The 21,518-nt window shown below is 37.2% G+C and overlaps 1 protein-coding gene across 2 annotated transcripts in view; it reads right to left on the reverse strand.

Annotated features, from left to right (window-relative positions):
- The window catches only part of LOC139695104 (synaptic vesicle glycoprotein 2B), a 52,422-nt gene that overhangs the window by 24,036 nt on the left and 6,868 nt on the right, over nucleotides 1-21,518 (reverse strand). For both annotated transcript variants that reach the window (XM_071593736.1, XM_071593738.1), the window contains exons 2-3: nucleotides 19,611-19,792; nucleotides 1,568-1,624 (exon numbers count right to left, since the gene is read on the reverse strand). In XM_071593736.1, coding sequence (XP_071449837.1) covers nucleotides 1,568-1,624; nucleotides 19,611-19,677 — 124 coding nt within the window. In that variant the 5' untranslated portion in view covers nucleotides 19,678-19,792. The remainder of the gene's footprint in view (nucleotides 1-1,567; nucleotides 1,625-19,610; nucleotides 19,793-21,518) is intronic.

Here is a 21,518-nt window from a genome sequence, read left to right on the forward strand (position 1 = left end):
CCCCATTAGGACGAGACAGATTTTCAGCCATATCAATAGGGAACAGATGCTCTGAAGATTGCCTTTGGCCTTGCTCCTACCCTTCCTACTATCGGTAATGGGTTACCCTATGAGGACCATTTATCATAGCTCCCTCTATGATAGCTGTAGGTGTTACCAGAATTCACAAGCACTTCCTTTACATCTTGGCTGTAATTGATGAAGGGGTTTTAATAAGGTAGAATATGAAAAATTGCACAACAATCTTTCCCACTAAGGTTTTGCTGCCCTGCATATAATTCATGAGCTATTGTCATATGTTATGTACAAAAGGCAATTCATTTTTGAAGGATACAATCAATTATTACAAAATTTTTCTAGGCAAAAACTACACTTATTATTTGTGAATGTTATTATTGAATTACTGCAATTTTTTATTTGTTGTAAAATGCTAATCTTATTTATTTGTAATCAGCCTTCATATAGGTTAACTAGTACCCTTTAATTCACTTGAATAAGGTCTCCTATTAATGGTAAGCATTTTTATCAACAAATCTTTAGGTTCCAATCTTGCAAAATGTATCAGAGCAAAATAAACAGTCAACGTAAATATATTTAATGAGAAACACAGAAGAATGTGTGGGTTAGTTTAAAAAAATTGGCTTAATTAGATGGAATGTATCTGGAATATCCGGTCAATGTATACAGCTAATAATTCATATACGGGGCCAAAGAGTGGTTCCAGGAGCATTATCGATTTTATTTTACACATCTTAATGGGAGACTGAGATTATTAATGAAGGGAACAACATAAATGAATTATTCTGAATGTGAAACAGGCCACTACTTCATCCCATTCAACATGCCTATCCTTTTTTAATTCCTCCCTTGCTTGCCTAAAGTTCTCCCCCTATCACATTCTTCAACATCCATCACCAGACAATGCCTGGCACCCACCTTTCCTGACTCCTTTGGATATCTCCCAACCATCCCATCTCTTCACCCATTATGCCTAGGACTTCCTCATTTGTTTTTTTCATGCCATTTCACCTTTCCATCCATCTCCACAACACTATTTCAAAAACCTAAAATCTACAGTTATTATTTTGTTTCAATAAAAATGTTTCCAGGCTGTACAAAATCACACTCTATCCCAAAGTTAGATACTAGGAAATAGCCACTTTATCTTTCCCCATCCGCAAAGCCATTTCATCATTCACAATAAGAGTGATTGAGGATTTTGAAAAGAAAATCCATGTTTGCTTTTAGAGAAATATTAAGACCCCATGGTACACCTATTGGTAGATTTGACCAGTCAGGTGAAACAGAAGGAATATGTTTCAGCAATGATAAACTTGAATACTCATTCTATCATTTAACATCTTATGTTCATAGTAAAACAGATATTAAGGCCCAAAGCCAGCTTTGTTGAAAGCCACTACTTACTTATTATTCTTATTTACCTATGATCACACAAATAAAATTTGGTTTCATTGTCAAATACCCTCATGTTGCAGGAGGTTATGTGTGATAAATATATTTGAATAGAAGTTACTTATGGTCTAATTGACATAGAATTATCTCTTACCGATAAGCTCAATCTCTTTTTCACAATGAGAATGAGATTCATGGCTGACATTATTATCTGAAACAGAAAAGATTTAAAGGAAAATTTAGTGTAAAATATATTAGAAAAGTTTTATCATTTTATTATCAATCATGAAACCACATGAATATTGGATTTCATTTAATGACATCATGAATTAGAGTTAAATCACTGACTTGTTGCAGGCAGGGAGAATGCTCAGACCATTCAACATTCATTTGAAATGAAAAACCCCATGGTTTGATTCCTGGTCTGAGTGAGCATTTTCAAGTAGCAGCTCCAGTCCCAATCAAGATATTTTATCATGGCATATAGCTATCATTATGTCACTTGGCATATTATAGTCTTTCTTGATTTGATGCAATATGAAATATGACTAAGAAATAATTACAAGGTTGGAATTCTTTTCCATTTTTTATCTTTAATAGTTTTTGATTGTGCATAATCACTAGCACTTACAAAATAAGGTTTTCACATAATTATATGAGGATTATTTGGTACAATTATTCATTATAATTATTGGCATTGGTGTTCTACCATTTAAAGTAGATTTTGGATGGACATAAACTAAATCAAAATAAATTGCTTTCATTCTACTAAAAAACAAACCTTACATGCTACTCTACAGGGTTCGTCCGGAAAATAAGTGTACTGATTTTTTCCCGCCGCTCCAGACGCGCCCAGCACCGCTCTGACGGGCTGCGATTGGAGGGGGGTATGTTGGCAAGCGACGCTGAAAAAGGCAGTCGGCTCTGAGCTGTGGTGTAGTGAGGAGTTCTGTTAACGCGAACCTCCACGCTCGACCCACGTCACGGAACGCGATGCCGAAGTTTTTGGAGCAGCGTTATTCCATCAAATTTGCGGTAAAGCTTGGGAAATCGTCTACCGAAACTGTCGGTATGATTAACCAGGCTTACGGGGAGTCAGCCATGTCCAGAAACATGATCTTTCGGTGGCACAAGATGTTCGTGGAGGGCAGAGAAGAGGTCGACGACGAGTCTTCGAGAGGTTCCCGATGATGCCTTCGCGGGAGCGTTCCAGGAATGGGAACGCCGCTGGAACAAGTGTATCGACTCACAAGGGTCCTATTTTGAGGAATATTAGCTTAAGATATGTAAAAGTGTAATAAATTTTTTTCCTGAGCTCAGTACACTTATTTTCCGGACGAACCCTGTACATTGAACTCTTTTCATTGAACTTTTTGCTTGAACTCTTCTTATGTTATGTCCATTTACTTTGAATATCTTTGCCTGAAAAACTGCCAAGATTGGTAAAATGCTCCACCTGCTACAGTTCATGCCCTCTTATATTAATGACTGAATTAGCCTTCCTCCTTCTCAAAATCCTCACTGCCTTAATTTTTTTACAGTGGTTCTCACCTCATGGATTGAACTTATTTTCTGATGTGCTATGCAATACTTGTATCCCTTGCCAACAAGCAAAAACAAAGCTTGATCATCAGCAAACCTAACTGATTTTATGAATTCCCCACCAACTTTCATTCCTATTACCAGGTCTCCCCATGAATCATCAACCATTATTTCCTATGTATGTTGAAAAGCATGTTGATAATAAACAATCCTGTCTGATTCCTCTGCTTATCACTGGCCATCCTGGCTCCCAATGAGCCACTTGCACCTGAGCAGTCTGAGGGTGCAGATAAGTTTCCCATCTCTCCAAGCTAATTCTATTTCCTGCAATTCATTGATTAATTCTACCCAATTAACTCTATCAAATCCCTTTTTGAAATCTACAAAACAGATGCATTCATCCTGATTGTTTTCCATGTTCCTTTTTATTAGTGACCTCATTACTGCTATGGCATCACACATGACTCTCCCCTTCTTGAACCCAAACTGATCATCCCCTAAGTACAAGTTTTCATTCTTGTGGATGATCCATTTCAGCTGAATGTGATATCAAACTCATTGTTCTGTTGTCCTCATATAATGCTGTCTTTCTCTTTTTTGGAGTGGGAACTAGTACCATCATAATCGGGATACGCGACCGTTCTCCCAAAACAATGCGAATGAACCATAAATAGTCTATATAATAAAGTAGTCTATCTGTTATGCTTTTGAATCGCCGGAAATTTGTAAATACAGGTACCCTAATGCGGTGTCTAAACCAAGTGTTCGTTATAATTAGCCCCTAAATCCTGCAGAACTCAAATGCTTTTTCCCCGCGGTCATTCATTTGTCCTAAACCGTTGTCCTAAACCTAACCACCATCTCCCCTTTCGCCAATGAACGCGTTCCAATATTCTATCATAATCAATGTTTCTTTCAGGAACACCCGCAATTTTTTCCTCCTATCGATCGTATACCCAATCAACATTTTACATCGAAGCACCTCACTGAGGAACTGATTGCGCCCCTTACCATTATCCTTGCCTTAACGCACAATCCTGTCCATTATGACAAGGTTGTATTCCATGGAAGAGACCGAAAACATATTAGCAAAAGAGATTACTGTATACATACATGCATGTAGTTTACATGTATATAAAATAGGGCTATGATCGTAATTCATTTGGAAGTGTAACGGAAATAAATAGAAGCTGAATTTTCCGAGACATAGTCTGATTATAACCGTATAGCAAGCCTATGTAAATATAGTGGGAACATGTGAAGAGTAAGGCGATTTACTCAGTTTTGTGATGAGGTCATGACTCCCACTGAATTCTACTCTACTTGCTTCAATGATTTGGTGGTGCCATATGATATGAATGCGCAATCGAGAAAATTATAAATACAAGTTTAGTGGACTCAAAATATGCATACGCTCTCCTATGGTGATTTTTGAGCTTTGTGGGGATTTATCGAAAGTTATCCATAAATCCACATGAAGGTCAAATATTCGTTATCTTATTTAAGAACGAATGGATATTATGAATTCAGTGAACTGGTTTATGAAATTTTAACGATTACGCCTTTGTGTAAGTGTGTGCCTCCAAGCCATTTAAACTGGAAGAGTGCGATCTAGGAGGAAAAAATGATATTATCATAAAACCCAGTAAATCGGTGCCGCAATTTCTCTCAGCATGTGCCCAGAATATTTATATTGGCTTGCTGTATGATTACAATCAGGTTATGACACGATAATTTAGCTTTCATGTTTTCCGTAACACTTCCAAATAAGGAATCTGACCCTGTTATCCCATTAATAAATAATTAGGCAAAACCTTGTGCTAGAATGTTTTCATAAACAGTCGCAAACCCAGAATATTCTTGAGAATAATTGTCTAATCGCACGAAAAAGAGAACTTTCGAAATGACCTCGTGCCTTTCTTGTTCAAATTTTGTCCCGACTTCGGTGAGTTTACTTGTAATTCATGTTTCAATATGATTTGGAAATGCCAATTAAAGTTCTATTTGTTTTCATTTTGATCATAGCAAGTTCAAAACGAGGTGTCACGTAATATCTCTCTTACAATATATACCTTATAGTTTCTGCATACGAATGTATTTGAACACATCAACGTGAGTAAGAATCTTTGACTAATGGCATAGATGGGAAAAGAAACTTGTTGAAAAGAAGGGAACACCTATTTTCGTTAATGTATTCGTCATCACTACAGGCTCAATGAGTAGAGCATTCTGCGACTAATCGGAATGCTCTGTGCCGGTTTTCAAATCCTTTGTGTGGCCCTATCTAAAATCCAAGTGGTGCGATGTTTTGGATAACACGACTTCATAGAAGACAACAGGTGTTACAGTTTAAGGAACTGCCACCCTCCTTTCCTTGTATGTTAGAATTTCATAATCAAAATAGCTTACTTTCGGAATGGGCACTATTTTTCCCCATGAGAACCAACTCCTGGGTTGATTGAGGTTTAAAGGCGTTAATTAAAGCCAACTAATAATAATAATAATAATACTTTATTCATTTTAAAAATGGTACAACCATATTAAATGTCGTCAATCATAATATTACTTAATATATAAACATAAGTTCTTAAATGTGATGAAGATTGTCACAAAAGAATTCATCCAATGAGTAAAGTGGGTGAGCAAGTAACCAGGTATATACCCTATTCTTGAAACTCTGGATACCATCTGATTTCAACTGAGTAGGCAGATAGTTATACAGTCGTATGTTCATATTGTGAAATGTGTTGTAAGTTGATGACAATCTACAATAAGTAGTATTTAGATTCGATTTACCTCTTGTGGAATAGTTATGGAGGTTGGATCTTAATTGGTAAGTTTCTAGATTAACTTTCACATGAATCAGAGCCTTAAAGATATACAAACAAAATACAGTCATGATTCTATACCTAATAAAAAAAGGTTTGCAGGAATCACGTGGTGGTATATTAGCAAGAGAGCGAATAGCTCTCTTTTGCAGTAGCAAAATTTGTTTAACATGAGGGGAATGACCCCATAACTCAACACCATAATTCAAATGACATTGAAAGAAGGCATGGTAAAGTGTTAAACGATACTCATTTGAAATGATAAAGTTGAGCTTTCTTAACATATAAACAGCTTTACTAAGTTTATTACAGGTCTGACTGATGTGAGTCTCCCAATTAAGTTTTGTATCAATATAAATTCCTAGTATTTTAGCAGTTTCAATATTAGTTGTTTTTGATTTAAGACTGCACACAATATGCTGAGTTTTGTTAGTATTTAATTGTAAATGATTAACATCAAACCATTCCTTAGCCTGTTTTTGGGTAGGGCTAGATCGTAACTTTGCATCTTCTGGATGTTGACACTTTTGTACAAAAGTAGTGTCATCAGCATATAAAACAGATCTAGGTTTCATATTACAGGGCAAATCATTAATCATGATAATGAAAAGTACTGGGCCAAGCACAGAGCCCTGTGGTACACCACATTTTACTTTAAGAGCTGCAGACCGACAGCCATCAAGTTCAACCAATTGGTGGCGATCATCCAAATATGACTTCATTAGTTTCAGTGCAACTCCCTTAATACCATAATATTCTAGCTTTGTTAGTAATATTGAATGATTAACACAGTCGAAGGCCTTACTAAGATCACATAGTGTCACTGAGACTGATTCCTTTTCTTCAAATGCATTAATGACATAATTAACTATGGACTCTACTGCCAAAATTGTAGATTTCCCAGATCGAAAGCCGTACTGGGATTTGGAAAAGAGATTATTTAACTCAAAAAAATTACATATTTGATCTTTCATAATAGCTTCAAAAATTTTACCAAAAACGGGGACTATGGAAATGGGGCGGTAGTTAGCTAAATCATCTTTATCACCTTTCTTATAGACAGGTACTGTTTTGGAATATTTTAGAGCTGTTGGAAAATCTCCTGTCTCAAAACATAAATTGACTAACATTGCTAATGGTTCCGCAATGAGCACAATAATGTCCTTTATTAGGGAGTTAGAAAGACCATAAATATCCTTACTGTTGGATTTTTTAAATTTTTTAACAGTCGATATAATATCAAGTGGAGTAACAAAATTCCATTTAAAATTTAAATTATTCGGAGGAAGATTTTTCAGCATATTACCAATATTGGCAGCATCAACTTTTCGAGAGAACAAATTGTCTTCAACAGCTTTTAAGAAAAAATTATTTACAGCATCATCATAATGGATAAACTTCATTGAGAATGCCTCTGAAATTCCTACAAGGTATTCCTATTTATCATACTAATTGCCTTGAAATCTTACTGCAAATGGTATCATTGAACTGATAGCCCTCGATGGAAATTTAACGATTGCAAAAAATCCTATGATACTTGGACAATTGGATACTTCTTACTTTATGGCAGAAGGCGTAGCAACGGATAATTTTTAGTCATGAAATGGACTTTTGATATTGGTTTATTTCTTCAAAGGTGGCTAGCTGCTTTATGTTTGGCCTTTTCTTTTGGTTACATTTCTTTGGTAAAAATCGATGACAGTCACAAACGTGGCAGATATGTTATCTCTAGAACATTGAACTAGATTGAATAATATACGTTTTGGTCTACTATCGTAAGGAAATGGAAGGTCCTCCATAAGCACATTCTAATAGAAATATTATCGAATCAGAAATTGTAATAGAGAATAAGTCCTTTTTGGTGGATAATTAAATAATGGAAATGTTGGGTGATTACAGGCCTGCTATAGCAACAATGGCAGGTCTGTAATAGCTGTGTAACTTTCCCTTTGGAATTGAATAAATATTTAGTAGAATCCCTACTTAATGATTAACGGAGCAATTGTTTCTTCGTGTTGATCATTAAATAATCAAAATTTTACCTTCATCTTCCGTGGACGACACATACCATGGGGTTTTGGACTCTTCAACATTAATGCCGATCTTCATCTAACTTCTGCTAGTTCATTCCAATAAATAATATTCATTCTTCGTGAATTCTCTTTTACATCATCCTTCCATCATTGTCTAGGTCTCCATCTAGACATCTTCCTATCTAGTATCCATTCAATGTTTTCTGCATTATCACCCCATTTTATTCTGAATTTTTCTTGATTTTCCATTCACCTCCAACCTTCTGTGCAAGCCCTAAATTCATCTAAATATCATTCCGTCAAAAAATTCGTATTTATTTGTTTTTCTGTGTTAACATCTTCGTATCGCAACCGTTTGTTACAACTAAGGCAATGGCCGTTTTGTGAAGTTTGTATGGCTCGCTAATATTAGAGAATATTATTTTCTTCGAGGGCATAAATACATCTGTTACATGACGATAAACTCTCTATTATTTCATCTAAAATCGAATAATTTGCGCTTGACGTTTGCGATAGGTATTGAAAGTCGCTATCATTTTCAAATTCCCTAATACCCAATTTTAGTGATTCTCAATATTTATCATGATCAATTGATATAATCTTTTCTTATCATTTATAATTAAACTCATCAGGTCACATTTTTCTTTCACCACTTCTCCAATTCTTTCTGTAACAATATTGCCATCAGCACTTCTACTTGGAATGTTCCAAATGTTATATTGCCAGTCAATACTAAATTTACAAATGCAGCTACTGATACAGATTAAACAGCATTTTTTTTTAAGACACACCAATTTCGACTTTGAAAGTTACTGCTGACTGTCCATGGTGAAAAATCTTATCAATCGATTCCTCCATTTTAATTTCAGTTAGCTCCACCAATTTCTTACGTAGGCACGCTTAATTTTCTAAGGGTGGTCAGCATCATCTGTCTGAGGACTTTATCAAATGTAATTTTCCAATTCAGGCAGTGCAACAATAATGTTATCATCCAAGCATTGCAAGATAAAATTGTACTCATAACCATAAAAATGTGATTTATTGCTGATTAGTCACCTCTAAAACCACACAGATATCATCTATTAATTATTCTCAACATAATCAGGGGTTCTATTATACATTTCCTGACACATGGACTTTAGGCAAGATAATTATTATCAACTTGCGGATGACTCGCATTTCTAAAATAGAGTTTTCGAAATACATATCACTGATTACTTGCTGTACTGGATTCTTGACTCGGTGATTGAATATTAAATTTCCATAGGCCAGAATGATGTTACAGTCTACTCGGTTCAGTCATGACTAGTTTTTGCCAGTTCCGTCTGGCGTAAGTATTTTTTCGTATTATCTTTATGTTGAAAAAATCGATTTTAAAAAGGGGCTACTGAGTGTGATTCACTTATTCTTTCATCTCTTTCTCTCACACTCACACAGACACACACATATATACACATGTGCATATATATATATATATATATATATATATATATATATATATATATATATATACACACACACTGAGAGTGATGGGAAATATAAATAGGCATATATATATATATATATATACACACACACATATATATATGTATATATATATGTATATATATGTATATATGTATGTATATATAGAAATACATATACATGTATATACTCATTTATATGTGCAATATTTTATAACCAGCAAAGATTCTTGAGAGTGCAAACAATAGAATTTTACCCTCCATTATTTTCGCGAAAATTAACCAACTAGATTGTGGCATATAGGTTTTAATAGAGCCTAAACACAAGTCTGTCCTTCCTCTTGTGAAACATTTATTTAGAACTAGTTGATTCGTATGATGGATACGAGAAAGAGGAGAATCTTTCCTGTAACCGCCATATTAGTATCAGGAAAGTATTGGTCATTTGTCAAAATACTCCTGAACAGAAATGCGTGACACGCCAGAGATTGGTAATGCATATCGTTACATCTCTGACCTACTTTCTCCGAATGGCCCTGTATCGCTTCACTTTAGAGCCCCTTGGGGAGTTTAACTGCATCTTCACAACGCTCAGATTGCCATTGTGCACCCATTCCATACTTCTCCGAACTCTCGTGATGCAGGAGATGGGAATTACTCAGATCAATGCATTGGACCATTAACTGTGTCCGACGACCACAGGCCGTCGCCTAGCCCCTAGATTCTCTCCGCTAATGCGAACTGGGAAGAGAACTTCGCTCGTGGCGTAGTTACCCAATTAGAGGCTATTATTTCGCGGTCGCTCGCTTGGAGCAATTTGGGCCTCCTGCCAGGTCCAGGGACAAGGATGGAAATTGTAGGTCAAGTAGTCCTGGATTAATTGGGAATGACGGTTTGTAAACACAGCGACTCGTGTGCAGTGGTGATTTAGGTTATATATTAATCATGTATAGCACGGTCAGGGAGAGTGATGAGAGGGGAATAAAACCTCAGACTAAAGAGTGCCTCTAGACGTGTGGGTGGTTGAGAGGGAGGATGAATTGGGCGACGTGGTCGATTGCCTTTCAAAAGATAAAGGTGTTTCTGATTCGATAAACGCTTTCTGACCTTTAAAGATCGACTGAATTTGTTTATTTGCTACCCCTTCCCCTTGAGCGCAGTCGAATGCATTAGTTGAACAGGTCGCGAGTAAAGGGTCGTAATAGACCGAGTATCATCGGACACAGTAGGCGTAACATCGGATGTCTCATAAGGTAGTACTATCGGTCCGCTATTGTTCCTTTTATGAATTAATGACATAGGGTCTCAGGTTTCCAGTAAACTTCGTCTATTTGCTGATCACGCCGTGATATACTACACTGTCCAATAAATACGCGAACTGAGGCCACGAAAACTTCATTTGGCGAAATTTAGTCGACGTCGATTTTGTCCCCTTCAAAATACTCTCCATTCGTTGCTATGCACTTATTCCATCATCTTTTCCGCTGCTTAAAGCACCCTTGGAAGTCCTCGGCAGTTGGGCTTTTTAGTTTTCTCGTCGTTTCTTGCTTTATTGTGTCCACATCTTCCCAGTGATGTCCCCTCATCATATTTTTGCATTTTGGGAAAAGAGAAAAGTCGCAGGGGGCGAGATCTGGCGAATAAGGAGAATGATCAAGGATGGTGATTGAATTTTATGCCAGGAACTGGCGAACAATCAATGTTGAATGTGCTGGTGCATTGTCATGGTGAAGGATCTATCCATCATGTTCGGTTGAAATAGTGTGCACTGTTGATTTTCCTGAATTCAGTTCATCAGCTATCATTCGGACGGTTTTTCGACGATCAGTAAGGACAAGGAACCACGCACGATCAATGTTGTGGTCGACACAGGGGGTTGAAGGTCGTCCCGGCCTTGCATCATCCGTGGCGTCTTGTTGGCCATCTTTAGAACGCTTAATCCACTTGAAAGCGGGTGTTTTCTTCAGAGCATTATCACCGTAAACAGCTGTCAACATTTCAGTAATTTCTTGATAAATTTTACCGCACTTCACCAAAAAACTTGATGTTGATTCGTTGCTCCGTGATTTCGTCAATTTCCATTTTCGACGAACGGTAAAAATAAGGACAATAGAAACTAACACATCTGGCACCATACGCACAGCTCAACGATCCGCCAAGCACAGACGGCATATTTGATCTCCGGTAACTAGCGTTGCTAGTGGGTGGGGCTAGAGTCCGCGTCATAGCCGCTAGATTGCACCAGTTCGCGTATTTTTTGGGCAGACCACGAATAGGGAAATATCAAGTCAGGCAGGTTGAATATCATTGGCTACCGACCTAAATGGTGCGAGACATGGGAGCTAGAATTAAATTTGAATAAATATGTTTCAATTAAATTTTAGAAGGCAAAGTATTTCACCAGAAAACACACTGCAAAGGGAACCAACATAGCACGCGTAGAATCGGTAAAATACTTGGGCGTAACAATAACTACGGATAAGTCCTGGGGAAAACACATTCGTGAAAATTACAGAATAGCTAATAAAAAGTTAAGATTCATTGAAAGAATACTTGGGGATTTTAATGAAAGGGCCAAGGAGCTCTGTTATTTCACGTTAGTAAGGCCCCATCCAGAGTATGCTATGGGATCCTCATGAAGGAGCCATAATTTTGGAACTAGAACGAGTGCAACGCTGAGCAGCTAGGTTTGTGAAAAGTGTTATGAACAAGGGAGCAGTTTCACGACATGCTTGGAAGAATTAGGATGGGAGTCTCTAGTTAGCCATAGGCTTAAATACAGGTTAAATTAACTGCGTAGATTTAAGGCAGGTTGCTTATCTAAGGATGTTAAAGACATTACAGGCCCAAACTTACTATGGTAGATTAGATCACCAACGTAAAATTAAGGGGATTTATTGCAGAACGGATAGTTTTAAAATGTAGTTTTTTCCTAGTACCATTAGATATCAAAATGGATACAACAGCAATCGCGTAGGATATAATTAGAATTGGTAGTGTATATATTTGTCGATATCTTGCATGTTTCCACCTACACGTTATTCTTTTTATTTAATAAACCCATCTTTGTAACAGTTCTACAGAATGATTTGAATGTACGTATCCTGTCATTGAATATTGTTGCACGTAAGTATTTTCTTTCGTGTTATTAAAATAATCGACGGCATAATGCATCGACTACCTCTACACAAAAAATATTTGTGTAGAGTTAATATGAGTCGGTTTTGCATGTGATTTTATTCTATTTTACGGGTGGTGAACCAACCCCCCCGCCTCAAGCATCCGCGGCGGCTTGCGGGGTGTTATGTGGATTCGTACATTTATGTGAAATGGTACATTCAAAATTAAAAAAAACGAACATAGCGATAATTTATGGAAAAATTAATCCTTGGAAAGTAGAAGTTATTTGCTTTGATAAATGGCAGGACGAGTATCGAAAGACTTGCTGATGGGGTCAAGGTACAATGTTACTTGAAATATTGCATCTTAATACATCAATTACTTTTTAATTCTGGATAATAGCAGAGAGCCTGATTAATTAGGCACATTGGTTCAAAGTGGTAACTATTGTAGAAAAATATGTTTTTCCTAATAATTAACTATTGAAATTAACCTCTTTACCATTCCTAGTCACAGAAACTCATTCAAGTGTTTGAAATTGACACTACGTTCAAAATGTCAATGTCTATTAAAAGTGTTAAGCTTTTTATTGTGCTGTATGTTAGGTCGACTGAATTTATTCTCCAATTTTCAGTAGTTAAGAATATTTGATTTAATCTTGCATACATGAGTATTTTATAAATATATTTTGTAGCTCTCCGATGCATTAAAAGACGAGCCAATGTTACGCTTCAGTTACCTTAATATATTCCACGGATTTAAAATTAAAAAAAAACGCGCGCCAAAAATCTAATCACATCCTCCAGAGGTATCCTCCGAGAGAACTAATCACTCGGTGGATCTCAGAATTTTATGTGACTCAGTGTGCGATTAGGGTATGAGTAGATTGTGTATGTGATTGTGGGGGACTTAACACTTCCTCTAGGACGAGACTGCTGAATTACGTTTGTCCAGTGATGACCACATCTTTTCGTGCTCGTCCAAAATTCCGTAAATTTTAAAAGGTTACGTCCGGTGCTGAGAAATTCTAACATTTGAATGTCTTTGTGGTGATTTTTCGCAGCTTCTCGCAGACTCGCGTTATGTAAAAATGAGGGGTGTCGTGACATCCTCTACTGATTCCAAAGAAACTGCGGGAGATGCCGCCACAGTAACTTTTAACGGAGTCATCCGCTAATGTGCGTTTCAATGCAACAACTTCAGAATGTAAAAATCATTCACCTTGACCGGGATTCGAACCCGGATCCCCAAAAATTTCAGAGTTTAAGAGGACGCCTCGATAGCTTAACTGGCTAAAGCCCCTGACCGGACATTGAGGGATCCGAGTTCGAATACCGGTCAAGGTGAATGATTTTTATACTCTGAAATTTTTTGCATTGAAATGCACAGTAGCGGATTGAAATTGTATCATTCTACTGATTCGTTTATTCCCCTAGGTAGGGTAAAGCGTTGGCCGACTAGACTTGGTCGAGGGCCCGGATCCAGCGCGGGGAAACGCACACCTCCGCGCTGAAGCCTTTGCTGTGTCTTACGGAGTGAATGCGGAGATGTGGCGTGGCGTACATTTTTTATGGATTGAAATTACAGTGTGATATGATCTCAGCTCAGGCGTCGGAGCAGCTAACCAACCAAATAACCGCCATCCTATCCCTCTCCCATTCATCCGCCTCCATTCATAAAATTAATTACGAAACCGCGCCAAAGATGAATTGTTTTGCAATGTGGGTCGTCTCGTCTAACCCCGTTCCCGGAGAGCGGAAGAATTTCGAATCCCATTAATAATCGCAGCCTGCCACCAGAGCCTTTTCTCCGTTGCATACTTTAGCGCTCGATTGGTTGTAAGGATGCAAGGACGTCTGACGCCCAGGCCGGCGTTTCCTCGTGACACAATGACCACCACACGCCTTATCCCTCTTTAAACTTCCACCCACTCCCTCCCCCCATTGCTCGCCGCCGACTGAGTCGACTCTTCCCCCTCCGACCGATCGCGAACCCATTTCCTCCTTCACAAAGCAGCTCTCCCTTCCGGGGTCGGTCCATCGCCGTCGCCCCAGATTGATCCATTTTGTCCGACGGCGGTCGAAATTTGTTAATCTTGAGGTTCATCGATGAGTTGGTGGTGCCAAGTGGTTTCCATTGGGTGGGACCCGTGACCAACAGATGTGGGGACCATAGGGCAAAAGGTGTCCATGTCTCCTGAAGCGGATGGAATTCAAAATGGTGCACTTTTTAAGGACCTGGGAATTAAATGAGAGACGTGGGCCCTGATTTTAATGCCCATGAGGCCACCATGTACCGTCTAAAAGTGCCACTGACTCTGGTTAGATGCTTAGGCTTCATACGTATTAAGATAGACGATTAACCCTTATATGAGGTGTATCATGGATTTTAGGCGTTTTTTAATATGCAAAAGCGAGAATTCTTAGCAATATCAGCTAATCTTGAGCGATGTATAAAATCCGAGTCTCGATATGTCTACCACTGGATTGGAAGTGAAATCATGGAATCATGGAAGTGGAATATTCTGCGACAGTCATTGAAAGTGTTTTCCCGAAGCCACCGTGACCCGCGGAGCAATCTCGCCATTAACTCGGCGGGGATAAGAAAGAAGGAATCGAGCTAAATAATATTTTTTCAGGGTAAGTTTTTTACGGTATACCGGTAAAAATCAATTCCTGTTCTCCCTCAGTTGTTCTGAGACAAATAGTACAGCGCATTCCAGCTATCATCATAATCAGTATTTCAATCTTAAGATTGGTTCACTGCAGCCCTCCAATTTTCTCTATGCAGTGTTATTCCCTCACTCCCTGGTAGTTTTCTGTTTTACATCCTTCTAAGATTATCCTATATACTTCTGTCTTGGTCTTTTTCGTGGGATCTTCCCCTCAGTTTTCGCAGTTGCCATATTTGAAACTAATTTATGTTCACTTCCTCAGGGCGTGTCCAATCAAGTTCTTCTTTGTCGTAGAGTTCTCCTTTATGGTCCTTTCCTCCCAGGAGAGCCATGCTTCATACAGTCGTTTCGACGAATTGCTACCTTGTTTGTAGTCTAAGGTTCTATGGACATAGAAGTTGCCTCTTCTACATGAGCGTCTAATATTGAGCTATTCTTCGCTTGATATCGGTCGAACATCTTCCCTCGCAAGTTGTACTGCTGCTCGGGTAGAAGGGATACCACTTGATCTCATTTAACTCCTCGAATTGTGATATCTGCCTTCAGATTTTACCTTCCACATGCAAGGGTTTTATTTTTCTTCTAGTTGTTCCTCAAATAATATTCCCGAAGTACTTGGTCGATAGTATTCAGTCTTGCTTGCAGGCTCTCTCGTTTCTGTAGCTACTACTATGTCATTTGTGAATTCATGCTGCAAAAATGCTCTTCATGTAAGTTTTGATTTGTTAAAGCAATTACTTTTTCTTCAAACATAATTTTTCAAACCGTGAGGTAGTAACTTCCTGAAATCATGCAAGCAATGGCGTATAAAAGAAACTGATAAAATTATTCTTTATCAGCTACTTATTCATTTTAGTGCATTGCATTTTATTATTATGTTAAATACATATTTAAACCTCTGATGTTAATCAGATATTCAAACTAATAAATACTTGGCCATAAAAACCAAAATGAAATTTCTTTAGCCAATATTTGCAATTTTAAGTGATTTCCCAATATTGGCCTCATTCTTTGGAGAGAAGCAGTATTTCGAAATAAAAAATCGGCTCAAGGGTCATTAAATTTTTATATGAGACTGAATACTAAATCTCAAAATTATCTTATATTTAAAATTTTTATTGTCAATTTCACACGGCTTAATCGTTAAGTACGCCTAACTGGAATCGCAAGAAATTTTCATAAAATATTTTCAAATTCCACAATTTAGCATAATTTCAACTATAATACTAAAGGTATAATTAATCATGCATTAATATTAAGAATGAGATCAATCAATAATAATGAATAAAAATACGGTGAGTACTTGTGAATGTAGTCTTATTACTAACGACTAATTATACATAAAACAGAAAGCAACCATTACACCCAGGGAATAAATAAATAAATCCTCTATTCCGCAATGAAAATTTGTAAAATATTTGTCGTGAGAGTTAAAGAAAAAAATTAACATTTTCTAACTACTCGAATTTACCGCAAAAGTAAAAAAAGATACACGATGGTATGAGTCGGTGGAAAAAACTGTTGAAAAACAACTCGGCAGGAAATATTCTAAAGGAGAATATTTTCGATTCGAAATGTAAGCACACGTGTTACTATTTTTTGGGAAACCTTCAGTTTTGGCGAAGGATTTACTGCGGTATTTAAGAGAGATAATACACAATGAAAAGAAGTTCAATGCATTTTGATAACCTATTATCTCACTTATTGCCTTTTCGCCACTCAGTAGATACACGTAATTTTCAAGTGTTACCAACGACTTTTGGTGTTGGCGAAACAAAATTTAAGGAAGTTTCAAGAAAAAAAATATTTTGCAGTAGAATAATTGCACTGTAATTTGAACATTTCACGGCTAAGTCTGCCAATTTTCGACCTTGCCTCTTTCATCTAATAAATCGTGCATGATTTGATAACTTTAAATTAAATATTCATATTTTCAAGCTGGAAGGAGGCCTCTTGTATGCCGTCCAATTTAGACGTAGGCTAAATTGGAGGGTACCCTCCGCTCAGTTCCATTCAAGTGTAGCCACAATCCAGTTGGTCATCATACATTTGATTGAGATATTTCATCTGGGTCAAAGTTTCCCGTTGTCAGTCGCCGTGGATCTCGTATGGCTAAAACTGACTTGTGTTCTGCCTTTTGAGAAGGATCACGGATGGGAGACTGCCAAGCAGGAGTTTATCGACCTTGGGTTAACAAAGTTGTGACGCGTGGGCCGTCAATATCAGGGTGACTACTGGGCTTCCAACCAGTATTACCGCTAAGAAAACTTATCTTATCTATCGCGGAAATCATTTAGAACAATAGTTTTCTTATCATTAAATTTTATTTTTCATAATTCGGCGCAGAAGAGTAATAACTAACATTAATTTCTTCTGGTTCCAATAGCCTTTACCTTATGTTTAAAAGTTTGAATAGTGTAACAAAATTTCCGAAGTTATAAGCGTTGAAAATGTTAACTGTTGCGTTGAAATAAATGTGACGTTTATATTCTTGTACGCACACATTTTGAGGCATCACGGAAAGAATGTTAGAATTTTTTTGGTGAGTTTCTGCTTTAGAATTTGTCTGAACTCGAATGCATTCTAAGTTTCTTTGTATTTTTTATTTAATTACTGACAATTTCTTTTGCAGTTAAGTAAAATGTATTCAGGATTGAATTAGGTTTTTGTATTGATTATTATGCCTTTTTAATGCCCATAGTTGTCTTTATATCTGACAAAGTGAAACCATAAAATTTTAACAAGTGCAAAATAATTTACTATAAATATGAAATAACACAATTTCCAAATATTTTTTTATTATTTCCATAGAAATCTACGGGTGATAGATGAAACCTTCTTAGTACATTATATTACCAGTTTAACTATCTTTTTTCCTGTGCACTCGTAAAGTGCAAGAGTCGCCTGAGAGAAGAATGATTTTTTTCGATATTAATGTCATTACATCCCCAATTTCGTGATATTACACTAAAAATAAATATATTTTATTTAATCATTACTCTTAACGGCGCTGTATACGTAAAACATTTTCATTAATCGAAAATCTTGATAATTTTCACCACTTTGAAAAATTAGTAATATTTTTAGTGGAATTCTAAAGAAAATCACGTAATCTGTCGAGTGTGTTGTAGCCCTTAAACAATAATGAACAAATCGGTATATCAATACTGGAATATCCTATATTTGACAGATTTTTATTCATCCTGATGTCACCCTACCATTAGTTGAATGGATTATGTGAAAAAAATCTTTGACCTACATGAAAGTAATACCGTGTTTGATTTGATATCATTGAATGCTAAATAAAATCATTTTTTTGGTAGTTTTAACTGTACTTGTTGGGGCATAAATGACCTATCAGTTGGGCTGTAAATATACTCGATAGTGTTAAAAGCTGTAAATAAATTTCGAATGATGTATTGACGATTGGTTTTTCATATTAGACTTCGTAATGAAAGCTTTCCCAAATTTTTATTGATCAAGTTTTGAACGAGCCATTTTATATTTTTCAAGAGCGTTGTGCTTAAGAAAAACCTAGAGTGCTTGATAATTAATGTATTGTATTACTTTATATATAATGAACAAGTAATTCATAACTTTATACGCATATATTAAATAAACTACTACTCATAATGGTTTCCTAATACGGAAAGAGCAAAATACAATGGCATGCCATTATGGAATGACTCGACACAGTTAACACCGGTGATATGGACAAAGCTTCCACAATTTGGTTAATGATTATTAAGTGGTGTCACCTCTAGAAGAATTAAAATAATATCATTGCATTTCTTTTTTCTCGCATTTCCGTGATTGCTAATGCAAAAGATGAATTGAAATGATATAAAGTTGAAATAGGAAGACTTTTTTCTGCCACTATTCTCTTTTTCATATTCGCTTCTTTTTTCACTTGCCTACAAAGTTGCTACCCGGCCTTCTAATCCCCAAAAATCCTTGCTGGTTAATGTTTAGAGTCGTAGGGGTACAGCAGTATCCATGATCGTGGCGACACATTCACCCGTATCACACGGGTTCGCAAGCGGTTGCATCACTCGCCAGGCGAACCAGTACGGCGAAAAATACAATCATACCTCCAAATGGCGAATGGGAAGTCAATGCCCCATTCAGTTGATCAAATGTCTCAATGAATTGTATAAAATTCCGAATTCGCGCTATGCAAACGTAGCAAAGGCCCTCAAAAGTCACCTTTTGCTTTCGGTGGGGCACTGGTATGAATCGTAATGACTCGGTCTATGATATCTATACCTCTCGCCTCATAGTATCTCGACCATTTTGCCCTTTACCCCTTCCTGCCAGTTACCTAGAACCCTGCAAGTCAGTCACCCTTCTCTGAAAGCCTCCCTTCCGCTCCGGGCCTCTCAGGTTTGTTTTCATGGGTTATTTCCCACGTCCCTTAAGACCCCAAAGACATCGAGGATCTCGAATCACGCCGAGGGTCATCGGCGGCCCCATTTCGCGCGATCAATTTGGCATTGGGACACACTTCCCCTCACTCTCTCATCACTATGCTACTCACCGGGGTGCCAGCGTCGATCATCTACCGTGGTCGTGGTGTGCTCTGGGGTGGTGGATGTGTTGGCCATCTCAGGAGAGTGTGGCGGTTGAGAACGGGCCTTCCAGTCGGTTGTTGCGGGACCAGCTGGGCCGGACGGGACCGCGATGTCGAGTGGGGGGTGGTGGTATATTCTCCGCCGAGAGCTGTGGAAATCCAAGGAAGGCGGAGCTTATTTTTGGTTTCGACGGAGAGTCTTGCACCGAAGTCACTTGATTTTCCTCCACGTGAACGTCAAACCGTCTTGCCCTCACCGCAGCTTTGGGTCGATGAATAAATACACCCAAGCTGTTTGCCTTTCAATGACCTTATCCTAATCTATGAGATAAATAGCGGTCCGAACTTTAAAGCGAGACTACTTGCGCTAACTATGCCGTGAGTGAATCTTAAACGACTAGAACTCCAAAGCTTTAACGGAAGAATTTATATTATTCAGTGCGTGGTTTGTGTTTTGCAGAAAAAGAGGGTGGTGGGTGCACTGAGAGGGGGAGATATGTTAAAAGGCAGAGGGGAGAATGTTAGGTAAGCTGTGAAGAAACAGGAACAGAACATATTTTCTATGCGACATGAAGTTGTGAAGAACTGAAGGAAGAAATAACTCAAAGCAAAGAAGAAGAGGTCCACTGAAGCGAAGGACATATTTAAGGATTGGTCAAAATATGCTTTTAATTGGTACATGACCTCTAATGTTGACCTTTTCTTTCTAAATGATATGTCGACTATGGGTGGCTATCTTTACATGTCGTTACTTCCCTATTTTCGTAAAATACATTGTCGGATTGTAAGCATTGACACTTAGAATGATTATACCACGACTTAATTAGCGAAAGATAAACCCACAAATCTGTATCTGTTTTCTCAGCATGGTGGTAATAATGTGCGTATGAAAATATTGTTTATGCTCGGTGGAAATCAAATTTGGTGTGAGAAAAAAATTGACAAGAAATGGTTTTTGATAAAGATCGGCAAATGAATTCACTATGAGAAAGTCAGCATATTTTACAGGCAGCCAATCCAAACATTTCACTGTTAGTTTATATCAGGTGTGTCAGAATTTATCAATCAATTTGTTCAAGATAAATTGTCAACAAATCTCTGATTTCCCTTTAAACTTTATATATTTAATCGAGTACAAATACTCTTAACAGCTACTCAGTAGATAAGTATAACGGCATGAATTAAGAAATTCAATTACAATAATACTGAGTGCCGAAATTTTAACGGGAAGGTGTTAGGTCCAAGTTTTAATTAAGTATGATTAGGAAAATGGTGCACTAAAAGTATTCCCTTGTCTATGCTAAGCTACGCGAATAAGTATGTAAATGTGTACGTATAGATTATTAGTAACACTCAATAATTCCGAAACTATTACTATCATTTAAACATTAGTTTAAGGTATGAAATAATTCGCAAGGAAAAGAGATCTCAATTGATAAGTGACCAATATAAAGCCCAAAAAGTAACTAATGAAATGTTTCATATTTTAGGAAATTTGATTCAACTGAAATGTGTCTTTAGTTTGACCGGTTCACATTTTTCTGCTCAATTATCATCCATAGAAAGTTCAAAAACGATAAAAATAAACATTTGGAAGTGGAAAAATGTAAACAAACCTTTTTATGAATCAGTTCCACAGTGACATAATTACACGTATTTATTCATATTAGTCGACTATTTATTACCTGCCATGGCGAAAGCAAGTAGTTGAGAAAATTGGAGTTTTGACAAGGTTTCATAAAATTAAAGTGACTATAAGTAATGTGAGCTAGCAAATTATCCATTGAACAAGGAAAACATTAATTTTGAAAAATTGGCCAGTTATGGACTTAAGAACAATAATTTCATGCTTAAGGTGCCATCATTTGCGCACAG

Source organism: Hetaerina americana, unplaced genomic scaffold (assembly GCF_022747635.1).
Source record: "Hetaerina americana unplaced genomic scaffold, ioHetAmer1.1.p SCAF_6, whole genome shotgun sequence".
Taxonomy (NCBI): domain Eukaryota; kingdom Metazoa; phylum Arthropoda; class Insecta; order Odonata; family Calopterygidae; genus Hetaerina; species Hetaerina americana.